The sequence below is a fragment of the Carassius gibelio genome, chromosome B7, assembly GCF_023724105.1.
Source record: "Carassius gibelio isolate Cgi1373 ecotype wild population from Czech Republic chromosome B7, carGib1.2-hapl.c, whole genome shotgun sequence".
Lineage (NCBI taxonomy): Eukaryota > Metazoa > Chordata > Actinopteri > Cypriniformes > Cyprinidae > Carassius > Carassius gibelio.
The window spans coordinates 8,218,143-8,237,567 of record NC_068402.1 but is presented as its reverse complement, the minus strand read 5'-3'; the positions used below and the strand labels follow the sequence as shown (position 1 = coordinate 8,237,567).

The 19,425-nt window shown below is 36.0% G+C and overlaps 1 protein-coding gene across 2 annotated transcripts in view; it reads left to right on the top strand.

The window, feature by feature from the left end:
* LOC127961282 (furin-1) overlaps nucleotides 1-19,425 on the top strand; it is an 85,693-nt gene that overhangs the window by 30,449 nt on the left and 35,819 nt on the right. For both annotated transcript variants that reach the window (XM_052560326.1, XM_052560327.1), the window contains exons 3-6: nucleotides 9,999-10,097; nucleotides 15,755-15,850; nucleotides 19,027-19,155; nucleotides 19,239-19,315. In XM_052560326.1, coding sequence (XP_052416286.1) covers nucleotides 9,999-10,097; nucleotides 15,755-15,850; nucleotides 19,027-19,155; nucleotides 19,239-19,315 — 401 coding nt within the window. The remainder of the gene's footprint in view (nucleotides 1-9,998; nucleotides 10,098-15,754; nucleotides 15,851-19,026; nucleotides 19,156-19,238; nucleotides 19,316-19,425) is intronic.

Sequence of the window (19,425 nt, the reverse complement as noted above, 5' to 3'; positions counted from 1 at the left end):
GACTTGCTGACACACGGCGCTGGTTAATGGTGCGGCCCGTGATCCATCTGCACCAGCTTCTCTGGCTCTGAAAATAAAGATTAACTTTCCACTGCTCCTGCGCGCTCCATTTGTGTTTTTCCATCGACCGTAGTAACTTTCGGAAAAGGTGCTTATCTGGAGCTTTGAAAAACAATTTAGTTTCTGACTTTGCCACTCCATTCTGTCACCCTCACAGGAACCTACAGTGTTCTTACCAAGATTAATATTGCCCATGGCCTCACAGATAGCATCCCAGTTCCCCTAGAGTTTCCATGCATGGGCGTTTTTAACGGCACTCCATTAAAAGTCTCGCTGACTGACGTGAGGAAGCGTTATGTGAGACTCTATTGACCAAACCTAAAATGGAGGCTCCGTTTATAGGGGCCAAACATTTTTAATGCCTCAGAAGTTACATACATACACCGTTTATTTTTAAAGACGCTATCTTAGAAGTGGTTTGTCTTGTGATGTGGCATGAAGTGGAAATGTCTGTGCATAAATTTTTATGAATGGCAATATATGGCCACTTCCATTTCAAATAAGTTTAAGTTAATATTGCCCAGATTGTTAAGGAAAGGTGTGATATTGCTTTTCTGTCTACTGATTGGTCACATGATTTTCATGATGGCCAACAGTAAAACAGGCAAAAAAAAAAAAAGTGTTATAGGTTTTAACTGAATCGTCTAGAGACCAGAATATCATGGAGACTTGAAGGTGGGCTTTCTATGGTGTTTAATGTGTTTTTATTTAATAATCAGTCTAAGCAAATTCTTGACAACAATGCTTTCCAAATTATATTTTACTTGTGGCACTTTAATAAGGGAATTTTTAGTGGCTTAATATTGTTGGCGTCTCATAAGAAAAAAGAACAGCAGCCTTGTTTGCCTAATGGGATTTTAATGAAAAGCCATTATTGTTTTCTTAACATTTCATAAAAGGGAGCTTCAGTACCTCAATCAGGATTGAAAGCGTCAAGGTTTCATTTTTTTTTGCCATCTTTCTCATTATTTGAAAAGGTTTTTGAAATGCCTTCTTAATATTGCAGGTGATGCATGCAAATCTGTGAGGATTTGCTTTTCTTCAAATATAAATATGTGCTTTGCTGTTCTTGGCTGTTCAGCTGGAACTTTTCAGAGACCACAACTGAGACCTGCTACTTCCTGTTTTGGGTGTAGTCTTTTATCTGGAGATTTAAATGTGTTAAACACAACACACTCAACATTTTAGTGACATTTTATGGATTAGTTCACACCAAAATTTAGACTCTAGCATGTTTTGTTCAAACCCATATTTGTTGTTTGTTTCTTTTCAGAAACAAAGGGGTGAATTTTGAAGAATATTGTCTATTCTTGTAATATCAGTAAATGAAGACAGGGGCTGCCAACAACTTACGTCTTTGTAAGAATAAGATAATATATGACTTTGTTTGACTGGATTCCAAGCATTCTGAAGCCATACAGTTGCAACTTTGTGAGGAATAGGCAAAACTTTTAATTATTTATTGATTATTGCAGCCTCTCAATCTTTCATTGACTTGAAATCGAGAATCAGATCAGTTTGAATATGTGAACTAGTCATTTAGATCATCATTTTGAACTAAATAAAAAAAAAAAGTCATGAATCTTCCTCCTTCAAGCTTTAGGAGGGAAGATAAAGTAACTTATAAATATAAAGTAATATATTTAAATAACAACAACAACATGTTAAATTCAGGTCTATTAATCACAAAACCACGGCTTTAGAAAGCTTAGAATATTATGCACACACTGTGTGAGCTATGCTTATTACACTTATTACACTTATTACACAATTTTTTCTGTTGTTTTGTTGATTGACAGCCCCAGTCCCCTTTCGCTTTCACTTGCCTGGATAAACTTGAGCAAAATCTTGCTCTGTCTCTAAAGTAAAAAAGTGTCAAGTTATTGCTTTTGGTGTTCCACTTAAGGACACGTCATATGGGTTTGAAACTACATGAGGGTGAGTGAATCATCACACAGCTTTTATTTCTGGGGGAACTATTCCTTGAAGGTCCCAGAACATGAAATGTATTTTATCTGGATCTTTTTCTGTTTAGTAAGGAGCACAGTTTATGGTTTTAATTTGTAGATACAAGGACCCTGTTTTGCCCTAATGCACAGCTTCATCTCGTTTTCATCAAGGTCTCTCTTCTCAGTTAGACTTCATATACTGTTGTTTTGGTCTTAGACCGAAGTCAACCCAAACTCAAAATGTAAGTAATAAATAAAGAATAAACAGTATCTAAAAGAACATACTCTATACAAAGGTAAGATTTAGGAGAAATTGAAATGGATTTACTCCAAGTTCAATGACGTAAAGTGGTTGGATACTGTAGCTTTGACGTCTTCAGTGGCGTCATTATGTGGTTCTGTAATGAGGCCGGTTTTGACATTAAACCTTTTCAGTACTCATCCTTTACACATGTAAAAGTTTTTTTCCTTTCTGTGCAAAACTTCATCAGCAGCATTGTGGTTAGCACTTTAGCTACCGCAGAGCATCTCATTGTTAAACGCAGGGAAATTCTTTGCTGTACATGCTAATTTGTTGTTCCATATGTTGCAATGCATTGTCACAATCTTAACACAGTTATTTATTGTCGGAGTGTATTTCACAATGGAAATGCCATGCAATTTATTTGAACATCATTAAATGTATTCAGTTTAGCTCATCTTGAATATTGTGCCACAGTAGGCATGAAAGCAGTTGCTAAAGCATGGAAAATGTGATGTCAACTCACTTGTCGGTGTAACTTGGATATTATTTCTCTGGAAAGGTTATTGGTCTGTCTGTTTTTGCAGTTACTAAACTTAAGATGTCAAATTTATTGCCTACCATGGGCTCTTTCTATAGTAACCATGGGTTGCCAGGTATGAATATTTATTTTTTTCCGGCTCCACATCTTCTGTCAATGATGCGCCCCCCCCCCACCCCACAACAGGAAATTTCCCCCCAAAATCTCTCTTTAATAATGCATGAGCTGAAGGAGACCTGTTATGCTTGGAAAGCTTGAGTTTGTTTTTCTGGCATTATTGATTAACCTGCTACTAATGTGAAATCCTGCATGCACAGATTGGTTTCCAAAAGCTGAAATGTCTTTCTTTTAGTGGAGCCATATCCATTGATCAGGTTTAATTGATTGTGATGAGTCTCGCAGAGATGTTTTCCAAAATATTCATCCTTCGCTTCACCTCTTATAGAACTTTTAGAACCTTAAGTTCTTCTAAATTGCCTAGTAGTTTTAAAATATCCACTGTGGAAACAACGTTCAAATCAGATCATGGACCCATTTCCATAAAGTTGTACTTTACTAGCCTTTTTTTGCACCAGTGCACTCCATAGACTCCGCTCAACACCCAGGCAAGAGGCAACCCAGATCTTCCCCTAAACGGTTTAGACATTATAATTTTTTCTTTTGGCAGCCGTGAACGTTTTCTACTTGGTCCGTCTTTAGGGAAGGTACCGTGCAGCTGGAACCTCGTCTTTTGGCTGTCTTCATAAATCTGAATAAAACTTGTGGATGACCTCAGCAGAAAGAATAATGATAATAATCTTACGACAATGTGTGGAGATGCTCTTCAGTGGAGTATCACGCTTCGTGGCTCGACTCATGCTTGGTGCACCTGGAGTGTAGAAGCACGTTCTTAATGTACCATGTTCACTTACACCTGGGCTGGGATCTGTTGGGACTATTGGACTATTTGTGCGGTCTAATTTCCTCTAAATGTGTTTGGAAGGTTGGTGGACTCAGAGAACGGTCTGCAATGTTGATTGATGGCTGTGGTGATTCATCAATCCCCGGCTGAGAATAGACAGAGCCGAAATGACTTGAAATAAGTTAGAGAAAGTAGAAAAGAGAACATTATGAGTGATGTATAAGAAATGAAGACCTATAAAGAAACAGGAGAAATGGCAGATATGGAAAAGAAAGTGTGGTAGTATCGAAGATAAGATGAGACTACAATTATATAGGTGTTTTGAAGATAGATTTGGTGTTTGTGTATATGTATGTGTGTATGTATGAATATATATATATATATATATATATATATATATATATATATATATATATATATATATATATATATATATATATATATATATATATATATATATATAAAATATGTATGTATGTATGTATGTATTAGAAAACACTCAAAGATACTCAATCTATAGGGTAAAAAAAACTTTTATTAGTCATGGGCAGACTGATCAAAAACTACAGTAAAAATAATTATAATAGAAAAAATGGTAACCCTTTAGAATAGGTAACACTTGAATACATATTTATAGTGCTTTATTAGCGCTAATACATGGCTAATATTCTAGTAATATGCATGCTAATAAGCAACTTATACGTGTAACCGTGAAATAGTTACCAAAAAAATTATATTATACAATGGATAGTTCCGGTCCTTGATTCTGATTGGTCGAGCCAAGTTCGAAGCTGTTGTTAATTACTCTACAAGCATACACCTTAGTTTACATTTGTGTGTTCAACATGTGTTTCAACATGACTACAATGTAACATTATAACTTCTTGTTTATTGAACTAGTAATCAAGTGACTTACATTTTAGACACAAAATTAACTGTTTTGTCTCCGAGCAACACAGTGGTGATCCGTTACTGAATGGATCCATGTTTTTGAACAAATGAGGTGAGTCGATGATTCAGTGACAGTAGTCATTCATAAAGACAGTAGTCACTTGCCTAGTTTTTGAATGAATCAGCCGTTTAAACGAATCTGTTAGGATTCTGTAATGACTCAATCAAACAGTCATTTGCTTCCACCTACTGGTTTGGTTTTATATTTAAAACCATCATTGCATTTCCCCCCAACATTTCTTATTTGAAGGTTTAAAAATATTTCTCATATTTATATTTATTTATTCAATTATAATCTTGTAAAATTCTTTATGCATTTGGAATGTTGCTGTAATAAATGTGTTTATTGGACCTCAGCTATATCGAACAGTCTGTGTAAATACATCTAATGCCATTTCAGAAGCAGCTTCTGTGTTTCATGCAGTAGAAAGATGGAGTTTGTTAATACTGATTTCATTTTAATAGTAACAGCTCTATAGTTTCATATTATTCTAACGGAATTAATTGAAACCATGTAAGAATTTGATGATGTGAAAGATTTAATAAGGTAAGTGAAAAAATTACAATTTAAGAAATAAATGTCTGTTTACACAGAAAGTCCTTTTCAGTTAATTGTAATTCCTACCTATTTTCTAACCTCAGTGCACTTTATTTTGAGGGTTCTTTTAAGTGTGAGAACATCTGTTTAGTAATTTTTATTATGTAAATATTATGTATCGATTTTTGTTGTCTTGGGGTTTTGATGCCAAAAATGTAATTTCATTATTCAGAGATAATAAAAATAAGAAAGCTCGGCAGAACAATATATTATGACTACTATTTTTTTATGCAGTGCTTTCCGAAGGTGTGCCTAAATTCAATACATTTCATACAATACATATTTGTTTTGAGACAACGATGCAGTCATGAGGTCTTAATTTTATGTCCTCATCCTGTGCTTCACCACATGTCTGCACATTCCATTCTCATCCAGATTTCTATATGTGCAGGCAAATACACATGATTATAATAGTAGAATAATCTAATACATATATTGTTATAGTCACATCGATTATACTTGAATAATTAATATTTTGATTAATAAAAATCTTCCACATACAAAAAAAAAATTGGAATCGGACAAAAACAAATTGCAATCCATGCATCTGTAGATTTCAGTTTTTATTTGATTGATTTAACTTTTTTTTTTTTTTTTTTTTTTTATGAGGCATTTTAAAAATCGTACAGACTTGATCAATCAGTCAATCAATCAATCATAAATGCACTTATTTAAAATAATATTGGCACAACCCTCGTTAAATGCTTTGGTTTACCATTGCTGCTTTCCACAATTTTTCTCTGCATATTTGGCCTTCTGCTATTAAGGGAAGCTGCTAGTTAGTCTATCTGTTGTTTTCCAGCGTGGTTTCTGGCCACGGCTTCAGCTCCAGAGAACACTGCTGACGTGGGGTGTGGCTGTTTCTTAAGACTTTATATAAACACGGACAAGTACTTTTTCTAACCAAAAGCTGTAAATGGGGTTTAACATTTTTTTGTTGATGTCACTGGTATGAAACATCTCCTTTTAGACTTCTCCATAATCATGCTCTCTCACACTTGCCCTCGTCCTTGTTTAGTTTGTAAGTGGTTGTTGGCGTATCTTAAGGTCAGGCTCATTACAAGATAAATTCTGCTATTAAACTGTGTTTTCACAGCACTCCCTTTCAGTGCTGATTCTCATAGAAATGCAGGAGCAGCTCTTGTCAAGAAATGCTTTAACCGTTTCATTCTTTACAGCTTTATATAAGTGGTGCTTGATTTGTACTTTAAAACCTAGTCTACCATGAGTTACACTTTCTAAAGCGTTTATGATCGTTTTTATAATGTCAAACAGTTGCTGTGTCACTAGAATATATTACAGTATGATATTTCAGAGTCTTAAAAAGTCATAATTTGCCTTTCCACAAATTAAGGCTTTAAAAAGTCCTTAAATCATAAATGTATGTCCTTAAATGTTGTATGCACTGCAAATGAATATCTTCCTCAGTATTTTGGTCTTGTTTTACAATACAAATATACACACATCCTTAAATCAAGATGCATTTACTTGAGATTTGTGTTTCATTTCTATTTGCTTCGTCAATTTACCTTCATAAAACCTTCAGAAACACTTTTCTTATATTAATATTGTTTCATTTTTTAGCATTTTCTTCTCATCCTTTGTCAATGCTATTGGTAGATTTTGGAAGTAGACAGAAAAATATCCAGATATGGGCTGGTGAATTGGCCTGGATGATTATTTTAATGTCTTACAGGAAAATTGGACTGATGCATGACATCGATGCACATCTATAGAGACTGATTCCAGTTGCAGAGACTAATTGCTCCATTTGTTTAATGAGTCAGATGGATTGTTCCCTTGATTTGTAATTGCTATTGAAATGATCACAATTTTAGCCAGCCCAGAGCTAGCAGATTTCCCACAGTTAACATGTGTGTTTCCATCAGCTCTGGCTTATCTACGATTTACTGTTTCCATTTTATTATTCTACCTACTAGTTAAAGTGTTAACTGCTGAGCGTGTGTTTGCTTCCATTTAAAGAGAAGATAGCATATGTGGCGGAGACTAATTTGAGATAAAAGCACTGACCAGTAGTTTCCCACATGAATTAGAGCACTGTCATCTAATCTGACCCTTAAGTGATGGGTCAGACACTGAGGTCAGATTCTTATGTCAAGTAATGCCATTATTATGTGGTTATTGGATGCTAGCCTTACAATCAATGTCTTGGCTAATGCTCAGGTAAATATCTTAAAACATTCTTTGGTCATAGTTGCAAGAATTATTTCCTGTTTCTCATAAGAAGTCCTGAAAAAAGGGACATGTCTGAATAAAGCTTTAATTTAATTTTATTCTTATTTTCACTCATACTTTTTTATTTAATTTAACAATTAATTAATTCTTATTTAATTGTGTTCTATTTTTTATCTTTCCCATGTTTTGTTTTTCTTTAACTTGACTTTTTTCTTATTTTATCTTGCGGTTTAATTTTAATTTTTTTTTTTTAAAACAATGACAATTAAACATGAATTAAATCCTTGAAGTCAATAATTATTTAAGTAAATCTGATTGTATTTTACTTTATTAAAAATAAATCCTGGATTAAATGTTATAAGTTAAAGGTTTTAAATAGATTTCTCTTAAATAAAGCTTTCTTTTAGTTATTTTTGGTTTTAAGTTGGTTTAATGAAAATGGAATAACTTTCTATGATTTCTTTTTATTTTGTATTTTATTTATTTTTTTAGCATTTTTTTCTTAGTATAACTTTGGTAGCAGATGCTTGATGAGTTCAGAACTTGCTGATTCGCGAGGAGAGATAGCGAAGAACTTGCTGATTTTCATGTCGGAATAATTTATTTCAATAATTTGTGTTCATGCTCACTATAAAAACATGCAGCTCCAATGCTTTAAAGGTATTAGGACACCAATCTGTAGCTAATTTGTGTTACGTTTCTTAAGAAACCTAATCGTGCCTTTTAAAAGAGTTGCATGCAAACTGTGGGGCATGACAAACTATTGCGTTTTTGGTAATGAAAGTTAATAATTACAAATATTTATTCTGGTGTAGTCTGGTCTGAAGAATAGGTTGCTTCCAGACATAAGGAACAGATCTTGCAGAAGCCAACACTGATATCATTTTCAGATGTGGATTGTAAGTTTTAGTGTAGATATAAGGATTTTTTTCTCCTCCGCGTGCCTTTCCTCTCGCATGTTTCCAGGCAGTTGAGATGGTTGTCTGATGGTGGTCTGATATGACAAGGCAAGCATATCTCCATCTGCGCTCCCCTGTGCCCTGGAGACGCTGGATTCAGGCCCGTCTGAGATTGATGCTCATCTTTTTAGGACTCTCTTATCTTACACAATACACCCATACCCATCCTCAGTCTATTTCCTTTTGTGACCAACAAAGCTCTCCGGGCTCTGAATGTGCTTATTACCCCTCCCTCTTTCGCTATCTCTCCTCGCGATCGATTCTTGTGTTATTTTCTGTCATAATTGTTCTCTCGTTAACCGCCAAACGTGCCAGCCTCTCGCTTGCGGTTTCATCTCTTCTTTCAGTCTGTCATCTCTTCGGCTTTAGGCTTTTTTAAAGGTTTTTATTTGTAACCTTCAGTGTTTGATGCGTTCTCTGATTATCGTGATATTTACTGGGTCGCAAGTTGTCAAATTCACTTTGTCAAGGGCTTATTGCCTCGCCGGCTTTGTTTGGGTGGAGATGTTTGCATCAACATGCTGTAATCCAGCCTGTGTGCTGAGGACGTCATGGAAGAATAAATGTAGAGCCCTTGTTCTCGATCTTTCCTGACAGGGGTTCCTATTACATGTTACCGCCCTTTGACTAAAGAATGGCTTTGTTGCAGTGAGCTTTGTGAAAAATATGTTCTGTACCTTTCCATTTATCGTTTAAAAATGTAGTTCACCTTTGGGTTGGTCTGATTTTTATTTTATTGGTAAAGGTTTCCGTAAACCTGTTGGCAAAATCAATGTTTCTGGTCTTGCAAATGAGCAGATGTCTTGCCCTACAGCTGTTTTAATGTTTGCCGTCTTTGGCTTTCTATAGTCTGAATCTATAGCATGACCACATGAACTCTGGCTCACTCCAGACATTTAGCTTTCATCAAACGGAGAGAGAAATCGATCTGCAGCAGTGCTCTGGATGATCTTGTCATGTGTGATTGTGCAGTCGGCTGACAGGGGATTGACTCGGTCAGGGCTACTTGTACTTGAGGCTGTTGGACATGCACAGTTGTCTGTGTTTCTCTTGTTGTCAATATTTCTTCCATATGGATCATTAAGATCATGCATTGCTCAACGGCTGGGCTTTGTACCAGTGATCTCCAGTGTCTCATTTGCTTTCATTTAAATTTTGTGTTACACAATTAGACTTGTGAACAAGCGAACAGAGTCTTTGAATTAAACGTTGTGATAGTCCAGTTCAGTTTTAAGTTCAATTCATTTCATTTCCATAAATCAGTTCAAACTGTTTGTTTTAAGTAATTTATTAAAGTTTAGTTTTTTTTTGTTTAAAATGCATACATTTTAAATATACGTAGGTAAATGTAACTGTAAATTACTGGTTATATGGACGTGCTTTCTACTGGTTTTAGTGAGGAACATGCTTTTATTTCCAATTAGATTTTTAAGATGTTTTAGCTTCTAAATTGTAATACAAAAATTGCCTGAGTATGTGCATGTGTGTTTAATATATGCACACACATGCACGAGCTGAAATATTTTACTTGCCAGCCCCCTCTCTTAATGAAATCTGTAGGATGTGGTGAGCTAAATGTAGCCTTGTGTTTTTTCCCCTCAGGTTTTTGGAGATTATTATCACTTCAGGCACCGCAGAGTGGTGAAGAGGTCTTTATCAGAGCACAGAGGAACACACATTCGTCTGCACACAGAACCTCAGGTATGTGTGAAATGTAGAATCTGGATCCGCCTCAGAACAGCCCTTTCCAGATATTTTTCCCCTTAACAAACTCAAAGGTTATGTTGACAAATCCTTGACTAAATGAAGTAAAAGGCCAAAATACTGAAGCCATTGAGATCTGAATAGGTCTCAGAGAAAGTACAGAAATTTTACACTAAAATAGCTGCTTTCAAGGCACTTTTGACACAAAAATAACTGTGATCATAGAAAGTTACAGAATGTGGAGCATGAGATCTGTATAATAATCCAATACCTTTATCTCAGTTTATTTGAGAAATTTTAAGATTTCATAGTTACCTTTTTCGAGTCAACATTTGGTACCATCGCTCTGTGATATTTTTTTAATTCTACTAGTACTCATTTTATAGTTTAAGTTTATCTGTTTAAATTTGATGTTCAGTGTTCGTGGTTAAAAAGTAAATGTCATTTTAGACTGTATGTAAAAAAATTTAATAAAAAAGGAGTGCAAATAATTTGTGCTGTCAAAAGATTAATTGCGATTAATATATATAAATAAATGGATATGCATGTAAATGTTTCCAAAATATTTACTGTGTATATGTGCATTTATATTAACATACAAAACATGCACAGTACACATACATGTATTATGTAAACAAAAGCGTTTGTTTTGGATGCAATTAATCGCGATTAATCTTTTGACAGCACTACAAAAATATTTAGTTTGACTTCCTGAGGTTGATGATCAACAGTTTATGAAGGTTAAACACATCCTTCAGTGATCTTGTGGGAGTTTCAGCTCCTAATTTGTGCCATGTTCATACAAAATGCCTTGAAGCAAGTGAAGTTTGTTAAAGCAAGCTATTTGCATTGTGCTGATTTATGACACTTTTTTGGGGGGGGGGGGGGGGGGGGGTAAATTACTTTTTTTTTTTTTTTTTTTTTTTTTTTTTTTTTTGTGGCATACCTTTTTCAGCTTCAGCTAAAAGGTCACTGCATGACTTTGGACATTTGTTATTGCCCTCAATTTTTAAGTTTCTCTGATTGTCCTTAGACCTAAAGACCCCAATCCCTTTTGCAAACGTAAAGAAGCACTAGGACCAGCAAACTCAATTTTCAAGTCATTCATCTTTGTTAGTTAGTTCACCCATCATTCTAAACCACGCTCTCCTTTCTAGTTTTTTTCTTGTCTTCTGAAGAATTGAGGGCAGCCGTTTTCGGTTTGTCCAAAAATAGTTATTTCTCTTTTCCCAACTGTTTCTGGAAACCTTGCTGGTTTATGTTCCAATGTTTGACTTGTCTCCTCTGAACGTTATTGTGAATCTTTCCATTTGCACCCTCACATACTGTTCTTGTGAAGCCTGTATGTCAAAACTCCTCAGTTTCCTCCCCTGTGCACGTTCCTCTTAAGAACACCAAATAAAACTCTTTTGGTTTCTCTTGTCACAGGTTTGAAATACGAGCGTTTAAAGTTGAGCAACCTGACATCTGCGTACATTCACTACAGCCTCAGTATTTGTTGCTTAACTGCTTTTCTGGTCCAGATGTTGAGTTCTGATGGGGCGTGAAACACAAACCCTGCAATTTTAATGCCAGAGGACTGCTAAGGGCTAGAAACCCCCGTAATGGAAATCACGGACTGGACCCGTATGGCCCATTACTCACTTTCTAGAGGGGGTTAAAAAGTCCATCTTGTAACATGGCTGCAGCGCCACGCTCCATCAGTGCGAATGGCCTCCAGGAGCAGAGCGACTTCCCTCGAGATGGGAAAAGCACTCCATTGTCTGGTGTTCAGTAGTGATGAGGTGTGTGAATAATGAACCTACCTGGGTGCCAACACAATGACGGAGAGTCATTGCACACAGCCCGGTTTGACTCATTTGTCCATCTCGGATTCATTTATAGAAAGTTGCTTTTGTTGGTGAGCGCTAAATGATTAGTCCTTGAGGTACAATGGTGCTGGGTTTCCTCTTAAATTTCATGCACTGAATGTGTTCTCAAAGACATCAGTCTTTTGGGAATTGCATAAGATATGCAGGAGCCTTTTTTTTTTCTTAAGTATAGACTGGAATAGTTGCTATTTTTTATTGTTGTACACCTTTACCATCTGTCAGAGATGATCTATAAGTCACATGTTGTATACTTTTTGTCACTATTTCTTACCTCTAGCCTCTATCATACTCATGCTACTGTGACCTTGATTTTGTCGTTGTCTGTTAACACCCACTCGCCAAGTGAACCAACACCCTCTGATTCTCCAGTGATTGTAAAACTGTTATGATTAGTCAAACGGAAAATCTGGAAAAATGTAATAATGAGCTGTAGAATTGTCAAATTACAATTCCAGCCACATATTTAAGGTAAACATGCAAATAAGTATGCAAAAACTGTACATTCAAATTTAAGATGTGTAGTGAGCACTAGCAACCATTTCAATAGTTAATATTGTAATTGCACCACTTGCTGAACACCGGTAAATTAAGGTGCAGCAAATCCATCATGAAATTAATTGTACTGCTGCTGGTATCACATTGAATATGATCATTTTGTAACTAAACACTGAAATGTGACAAACACTAAAGCTTTAAACGAGCACTAACCTCCCGCTCTCTCTCGTGAAGCCAACAAAGGAAGTTACCAAAACTTCAATTCATCAACTAGCCGCTTGAGGCTGGCTGCAAAAGGGAGTCAATCCCATAGACTCTCCATGTTAAAATGCCCAACTTTCAGCAGGAAAAAAACTATTTTGGTCTATATAGCAAATTTTGCCCTTCATGACAACTGTGAGGGGGGTGAATTTCTTTTTAACTCATCCATTTAAATTATATTAAGACTTAAAGGTCTGCATAATTAAGGGCGTGGCCACCTGAGTGACGGGTGGTTTGCCGCTGCTGACAGTGCCATCGCCTTAGGTGGGCGTGGCTTTAGCAACTAGCTCCCGCCTTTTTGCCCATTTTCGATCGTCCGGGAGAGTCGCGCAGTGACGGACTTCCAAGATGGTGATGGCACGCTCTGAACACTTTAAGCTTAAAAAGACTTTAAGCTAAAAAAGAACTTCAGGAGTTTACAGGTGACATCACGGACACTAGGTCCATGTTTTTATAAAGTCTATGGCTTTAAATAAATCATTATTACGATACTTTTTTGTTTGTAACATTAGGGTACCTAGCTATTAATCCCACCAAAAAAAAATTTTTTGTGACTATTTTTTTCAAACTATTGGCAGCTCTTGTGGGATTCCTTTGCAATTGTCATGGCATTGTGTGATTGCTCATTTAGGTGGAAATATTGACCTCTATTTAAATTTGTAGGATCTTCAATGGTCACTGTCGCTCAGATGGCAGCAGAAGGTTGACCCATTAAAAATGATTGACTTCTGGTCATTTTGATGATACAGATACTGTAGCTATAACGGTGAAGGAAATCAGTCTTTGTTAAATGAAACTGGCAGCTGTGTGAAGATGTTGCCCTTGTGAAGTGTGTTGGTCCTGTTGCCTGCCCTCTCAGCGGGTTCCAGTGGCATTTCCCTTCACTGCCCTGCTCCGCTTCCTGTTGTTGAATTCCTTCGCTCAGCTCAGCTTCAGAAAGAGCAACCTTTTGAGCCCTGTTTTATCACGAACAATAGTGACTATTGACAAATCTGGAATTTTAATATTAATTACTTTTATATTGTGCATTTATTCATATTATACTGTTCATATTTCATGCATTTTTACATCTATTTTTTAATAACATACTGTATATGTTCCATATTATACTGTATGTCATGTAAATCTCATAAATTTTATACAAAGAAAGAGCGTGCATTAGTCTTAATAGTTAAATTCTTTGCTGCAAATATGATTTAAGCAATTGACTTTATTATCTGCATTTCCAGTTAAGATATTCCAGATCACTTCCATCCGGACTCCATTTATAGTCGAGATTTTATCAAAACTCTCTGTTCTGTATCTCTCAGTCCATCTTCATAGCTTCAGAAAACCATTTCCTATTTCTGAGTCCTTTGGCATCATTCATATTCTCTTTGAAACACATTTGGCTCAAGTCAAAACATCAGAGCTGTCATAGATGAAGGAACATCAGTCATGAGTTTATTCATTATGCATTGCCTTGCCAACGGAGTACTGGCTCTAATTGAGCTTAATTTCAGATGAGGTCGATCTTTAAAAGTTAGAAGCGCTTATGTGTGCTACTTTTTTTAATTACCGTATTACTCTTGCTAATTAATCAGCAGGGGGAAAAGTGATATAATGTTTAGACAACATGTCTAGCCCCATAACTTGCCAGACTCAGATCTCAATGCTGCTTCCTATCCAGCAGTTTTTCATGCCTTCCTTCCTTTTTTTTTTTTTTTTTTGAGTCTGAGTTCCAGTGATAACATCACTCGTTCTTGCATGTTCAAAAAGATCTTCCCACAAAGAATATCAAACTACTTCAAAACTTGAAAGACATTATTTGAAGCTTTTTATTGTTTTATTTAATTTTATATATATATTTTTTTTTTCCTTTTTTTTTTTTTTTTTTTTTTTTTTTTTTTTTTTTTTACATTTTATTTTCAACTTTTCAAAGATGTTTTCATACCTAGCACAATGTGGGTTAAATGCTATAGTTCTAATCTTGGGGTTAGGAATGTGAATAAATACCCAAAAGCCCAAATTTAAGCAATATTAACCATACTTTCTAAACTAAAGTGTTGCGGGAAGTGTTTGATTTTGCCAATGAAGTCAAACAAAGAACCTCTGAAAACATGACCTAAACTTTGAACAGCGGTCAGTACACAAATGAATAGTTTGATTATTAACTAATTTACCTGAATGAAGCAGATATAGAGCATTTCTGTCAAATATATGATGATTTGCTGCTAAATGTCATCATGACAGCATGACCTTGAGGGACACTGATTAGTGGGTCAAATGTGTCCTGGTTGTTCTTAAGGGCTGTGAACATCCCAACTGGCCTGTCATTCTTTTTCTGACCACTCACTTCACTTTCTTGTCACATGTCTGTCCATTTCATCCACTAAAAGTCATTCTAGACAGTGAGCAGTGAGCTCTGGCATGAGCAGAGCTGAGCTGTCAATCACATAATCTGCCACTGTCTGCGTTTTCTGCCCCGCTGCAGCAGTCGCTGCCCTAGAGAAACAGCTTCCTGTCTTTCAGCAGGCCTCTCTGTCTCAGTGTTGTGTGGAGGAGGATTGTGAGAAGACAGAAAACAGGACTGTGTGTGTCCGTCAGCACTTGAAATCAAAATTGACCATATTTACTATAATATATTGTACAAATTTCATCATTACTTGTTATTCTTTCGTCAAAATGCATTAACTTTCTCACTTTTCTGCTGACATTACCAAGGCTTCATAGCATGGGAAAATTATATTAAGCAATACAATTAAATCCTGCCATATATTCTTCTTGTTCAATGTTCATATTATTAGTGAAACTGAATATTGTGTTTCACACAAGCATGTCAAGTTACTGAAGATAGATGCTTTTGAATGGAGTTTCAGATTGTTACCCATGTTTAATTGTGTTGTGCAGATTTGGTGCTATTATTATTACTGTTAATGATCCATTGATTTTCATTAAAAACAACTTATTCTGCATCTGATGGAAAGGAAACCTTGGAAACAAGCGCTTCACATATGTCTCTGACTGTTTGTTTGTTTGTTTCTCAAGGTAATGTGGGCGGAACAGCAGGTGGTGAAACGAAGAAAGAAGAGGGATATTTACTATGAGCCGACCGATCCGAAGTTTACACAGCAGTGGTACTTGGTGAGTAAACAGCTCATCTGCTTGTTTGTGCACACGTGTGTGTTCGTGAACTGTTTGTTCATTTCGATTCACAAGCACTATACCTCCCGCTCAGATCGGATGGTCTGGGTGGGCTGTTGTAACGTTCTTTTGGATTCACTCTGTTCCTTTTGCCCCTATTAAATGGGACATTGTGCAACACTGAACTTGTTGCCATTATGGTCATCCGGTGGAGCTTAAAGTTTAATCAGCCGGTTGTGATTTGGCTCTTCGGAAACATTCCAGACGTGCTGGCCTTCACTCTCCATCAGTCTTCATACAGATCCTCTCCTGAGAGGACAGCCCTTCCGTGTCTCTGTTTTGAAGTGGCCATATTCATTTGACATAACATTCTGTTTATATGCAGAATAATTTAATTGTAATCACAGATTTTGAATGTACTGTATTCAGTTTAAACTCTGCAGTCTGAAAATACACATTTGCATGAGCAATGAGCAACATGTGGTGTCACTGTCAACACTACCAAAATAGCAATAAAATATGAAGAAAAGCAATGCTGAGAAAGCGGCCGACTAAACATGTGCATGATTACCTGTTTGTTACTTAAATTAGTGTAAATATTATCTGCATCTTCTAACAACACATCTCCGGATGAAAATATGTGCACAAGCAACTCTCTCTTTGTTCATAGTATATTTGAGTCCTATTGTAAATGTAGAATTGAATGGTATATACTGCATTTATCATTCTATTATCACTCAAGATCTGCACCACCTCTTTTAATTGGATAGAAATTTCATAGATTGCCTCAATTGATCTTTTTTTCCCAATTGAGGTGTTCACAAAGGCTTTTTCATATTGAGCTAATATTCAGATTATTAATGGATTCTTAGGCTGCATAGAAATGTGGCTAATGTTGATGAGTGCTCTCTGTCTGCTGTGATTCAAGATGATGGTTGTAGAAGGCTTATGTATCAGCACTGCTACTCTAATATCCACCATCAGGCTACAGACAATACAGTTATTTGTCATTCCTATCTCATAGTCTCCTGTTTTCTTGATACTTTTACTACGACCTTTGAATCAATGTGCACTTTCATTTACAGGTCTGTTCAAGGCCACGAAAGAAAAACAGAGAGAAAGAGATGAATGAATGAATTTATATATGTATCTATTCATTTATTTTTTCTTGTTTATAAAATATATTATAATATTAAAAGTAAATATATTTATATTTATTTAAGTAGCTATTAAGAGTCCCTACGTCCTTCATATCTCTCATTTGTGAGAATGTTGCAGTATAATGAGAATCGTTAATTTGTGTTTAGGCATTGCTCATTCAGTTTGCATTCAGCGGTGATTCACCAGAGCCCTATGTTTTGTTCCAGCTAATGAACCAAGGAGACAATCGATGCTTTTTCTCACATTTTGGGGAATATGTCATGACTTCGGAAAAAAAAAACAATAAAATTGTAGTCTGAGCTCCAATCCTTTCTCAGCGCATTTTTCCCCTCTTTACGGCAGCGTTATCAATCATGTTTATCAGTAAAACGGTTAGAATCCACTCAATAACATTTCCGCAGAATGGAATGCAGAGAAAGTTTTGCTGCAATTGCAACAGCTGACCTAAGGTCACCAGCGACAATTTATCAACCTCACTGCCATTATTACTAGACCTTTGAGGCAAGATTGCATCATTTTGCCTGATGTAGGCTTAAGAAATAAACTACCAGTTCTCTTCGTTTGACTTGCAATCCCAGGATAAGCAGGAGAGTTCATCATTTTGGGGTCATCAGACCTAACAGCACCTTTCTGGCTTCAATTTCTCCCTGTGACCCCCCTGGGGAAGAGAGCAGTGATGCTGTGACCAAGAGGAAAGTCAAGAAGCCATGCAGCGAAATAAATTCAATTTTCTGCTCAGATAAACTCAGGTGGCCACGTTCATTTCTGCGCTGGAGTGGCATGTGTGTGGAGTGGGAGAAGGCTCTGTGGTCTGACAGTGGGTGGGTGGATGGTCAGCCTGGAAGCTCTCCTGGCTCGACTACTAGTCATTTCTCAGGACGTTTGGATGTTTGTTTTTGTGACAGTCATCTTACCTTCATCATGGCTGCATTTATTTGATCAAAAATACAGTAAAACTGTAATATATTAGATTGTTAAAATAGTTTTCTATTTTTTAAAATGTAACGGTGTAATGTATTCCTGTGATGCAAAGCTGCATTTTCAGCATCATTAGATGTCTTAAATGTCACATGATCCTTCAGAAATCATTCCAATATGCTGATTTGTTGCCCAATAAGCATGTATTATTATCAATGCTGAAAACCTTTATTCTTACCAAGGCTGCATTTATTTGATCACAAATACAGTAAAAACTCAAAGTATTAAGCAGCTTAAATGTGATAAAAAAGAAATAAGAAATCTTGAACACCAAATCAGCATATTAGAATGATTTAATGGCAATGGCTGATGAAAATTGCCATCACAGGAATAAATACAATTTTAAAACACTATATAATATTTCACAAAATAACTGTTTTTACTGTCTTTTGATCAAATGAATGCAGTTTTGTTAATATGATGATGATACTTTTGAAAACCATTTTTTGTAAATGGTAGTGTGTTTAAATGGTAGTGTAATTCAGTAATTATTATTATTTGTTTATTTTTTTCCTCAAAGCAAAATAAAATAAAATCTTGCATCAATGCAAAAAACACTTAATATTTAATATATTATTTCATATATTAATATTTCATATCTTCTAGGTGTGAAGAAAACAAAATTGTGTAACATAACTCCAATATAAGCAGTATGGTAAAAGCTCTACTATCTACACATCAAGAGGACAGCAAGCAAACCATAAGCACGATACCTGAGGTTATAATGGAGTATGTGAAGGACAGTATGAAGTGTGTCAGGGCACTGCTATATCCGAGACAGGAAACTGTGAAGGCATATTCTAGAGTTTCGGCATCGTTCATAGAACAGGAACAGGAGGCTATGCGGTATTGAGGTAACGACAGAGTGCAGCCTTGAATCATAGAGCTGATGCCAGCTTAAAAAATGAAAGATTTGTGAAAGATGAACCTCAAAACGTGATCCTCAAGCACTGGTTGATGCTCAGCATCAGCGGAGTAGTCAGCAGGAGGGAAGTGGCATCTATGCTGATCTGCTCTTTCTCTTATTTTTTATTCAGTACAACGAAGATCATCGTGACCTCAACGTGAAGCAAGCCTGGAAGCAGGGTTTTACTGGACAAGGCGTCGTCGTATCTATATTGGATGATGGAATTGAAAAAAACCACCCAGATCTGATTCAAAACTATGTAAGTTTGAATAAACAACTATAATATATGCCTTATAACCCAAAACAAAATAACTTGACTAAATGTTTCTTATATATTCTCAGGATCCAGATGCTAGCTATGATGTTAATGATGGTGACCCAGACCCTCAGCCTCGATACACCCAACTCAACGATAACAGGTACTCAATGCATATATAATCTGTAAACCTAGTTTAGGTCCCCTGAGCAAACCCAGTGATTTACGGGCCGTTGGAAGCTCAAACTGTTGTTATTTGTTTTTCCCGTCTTA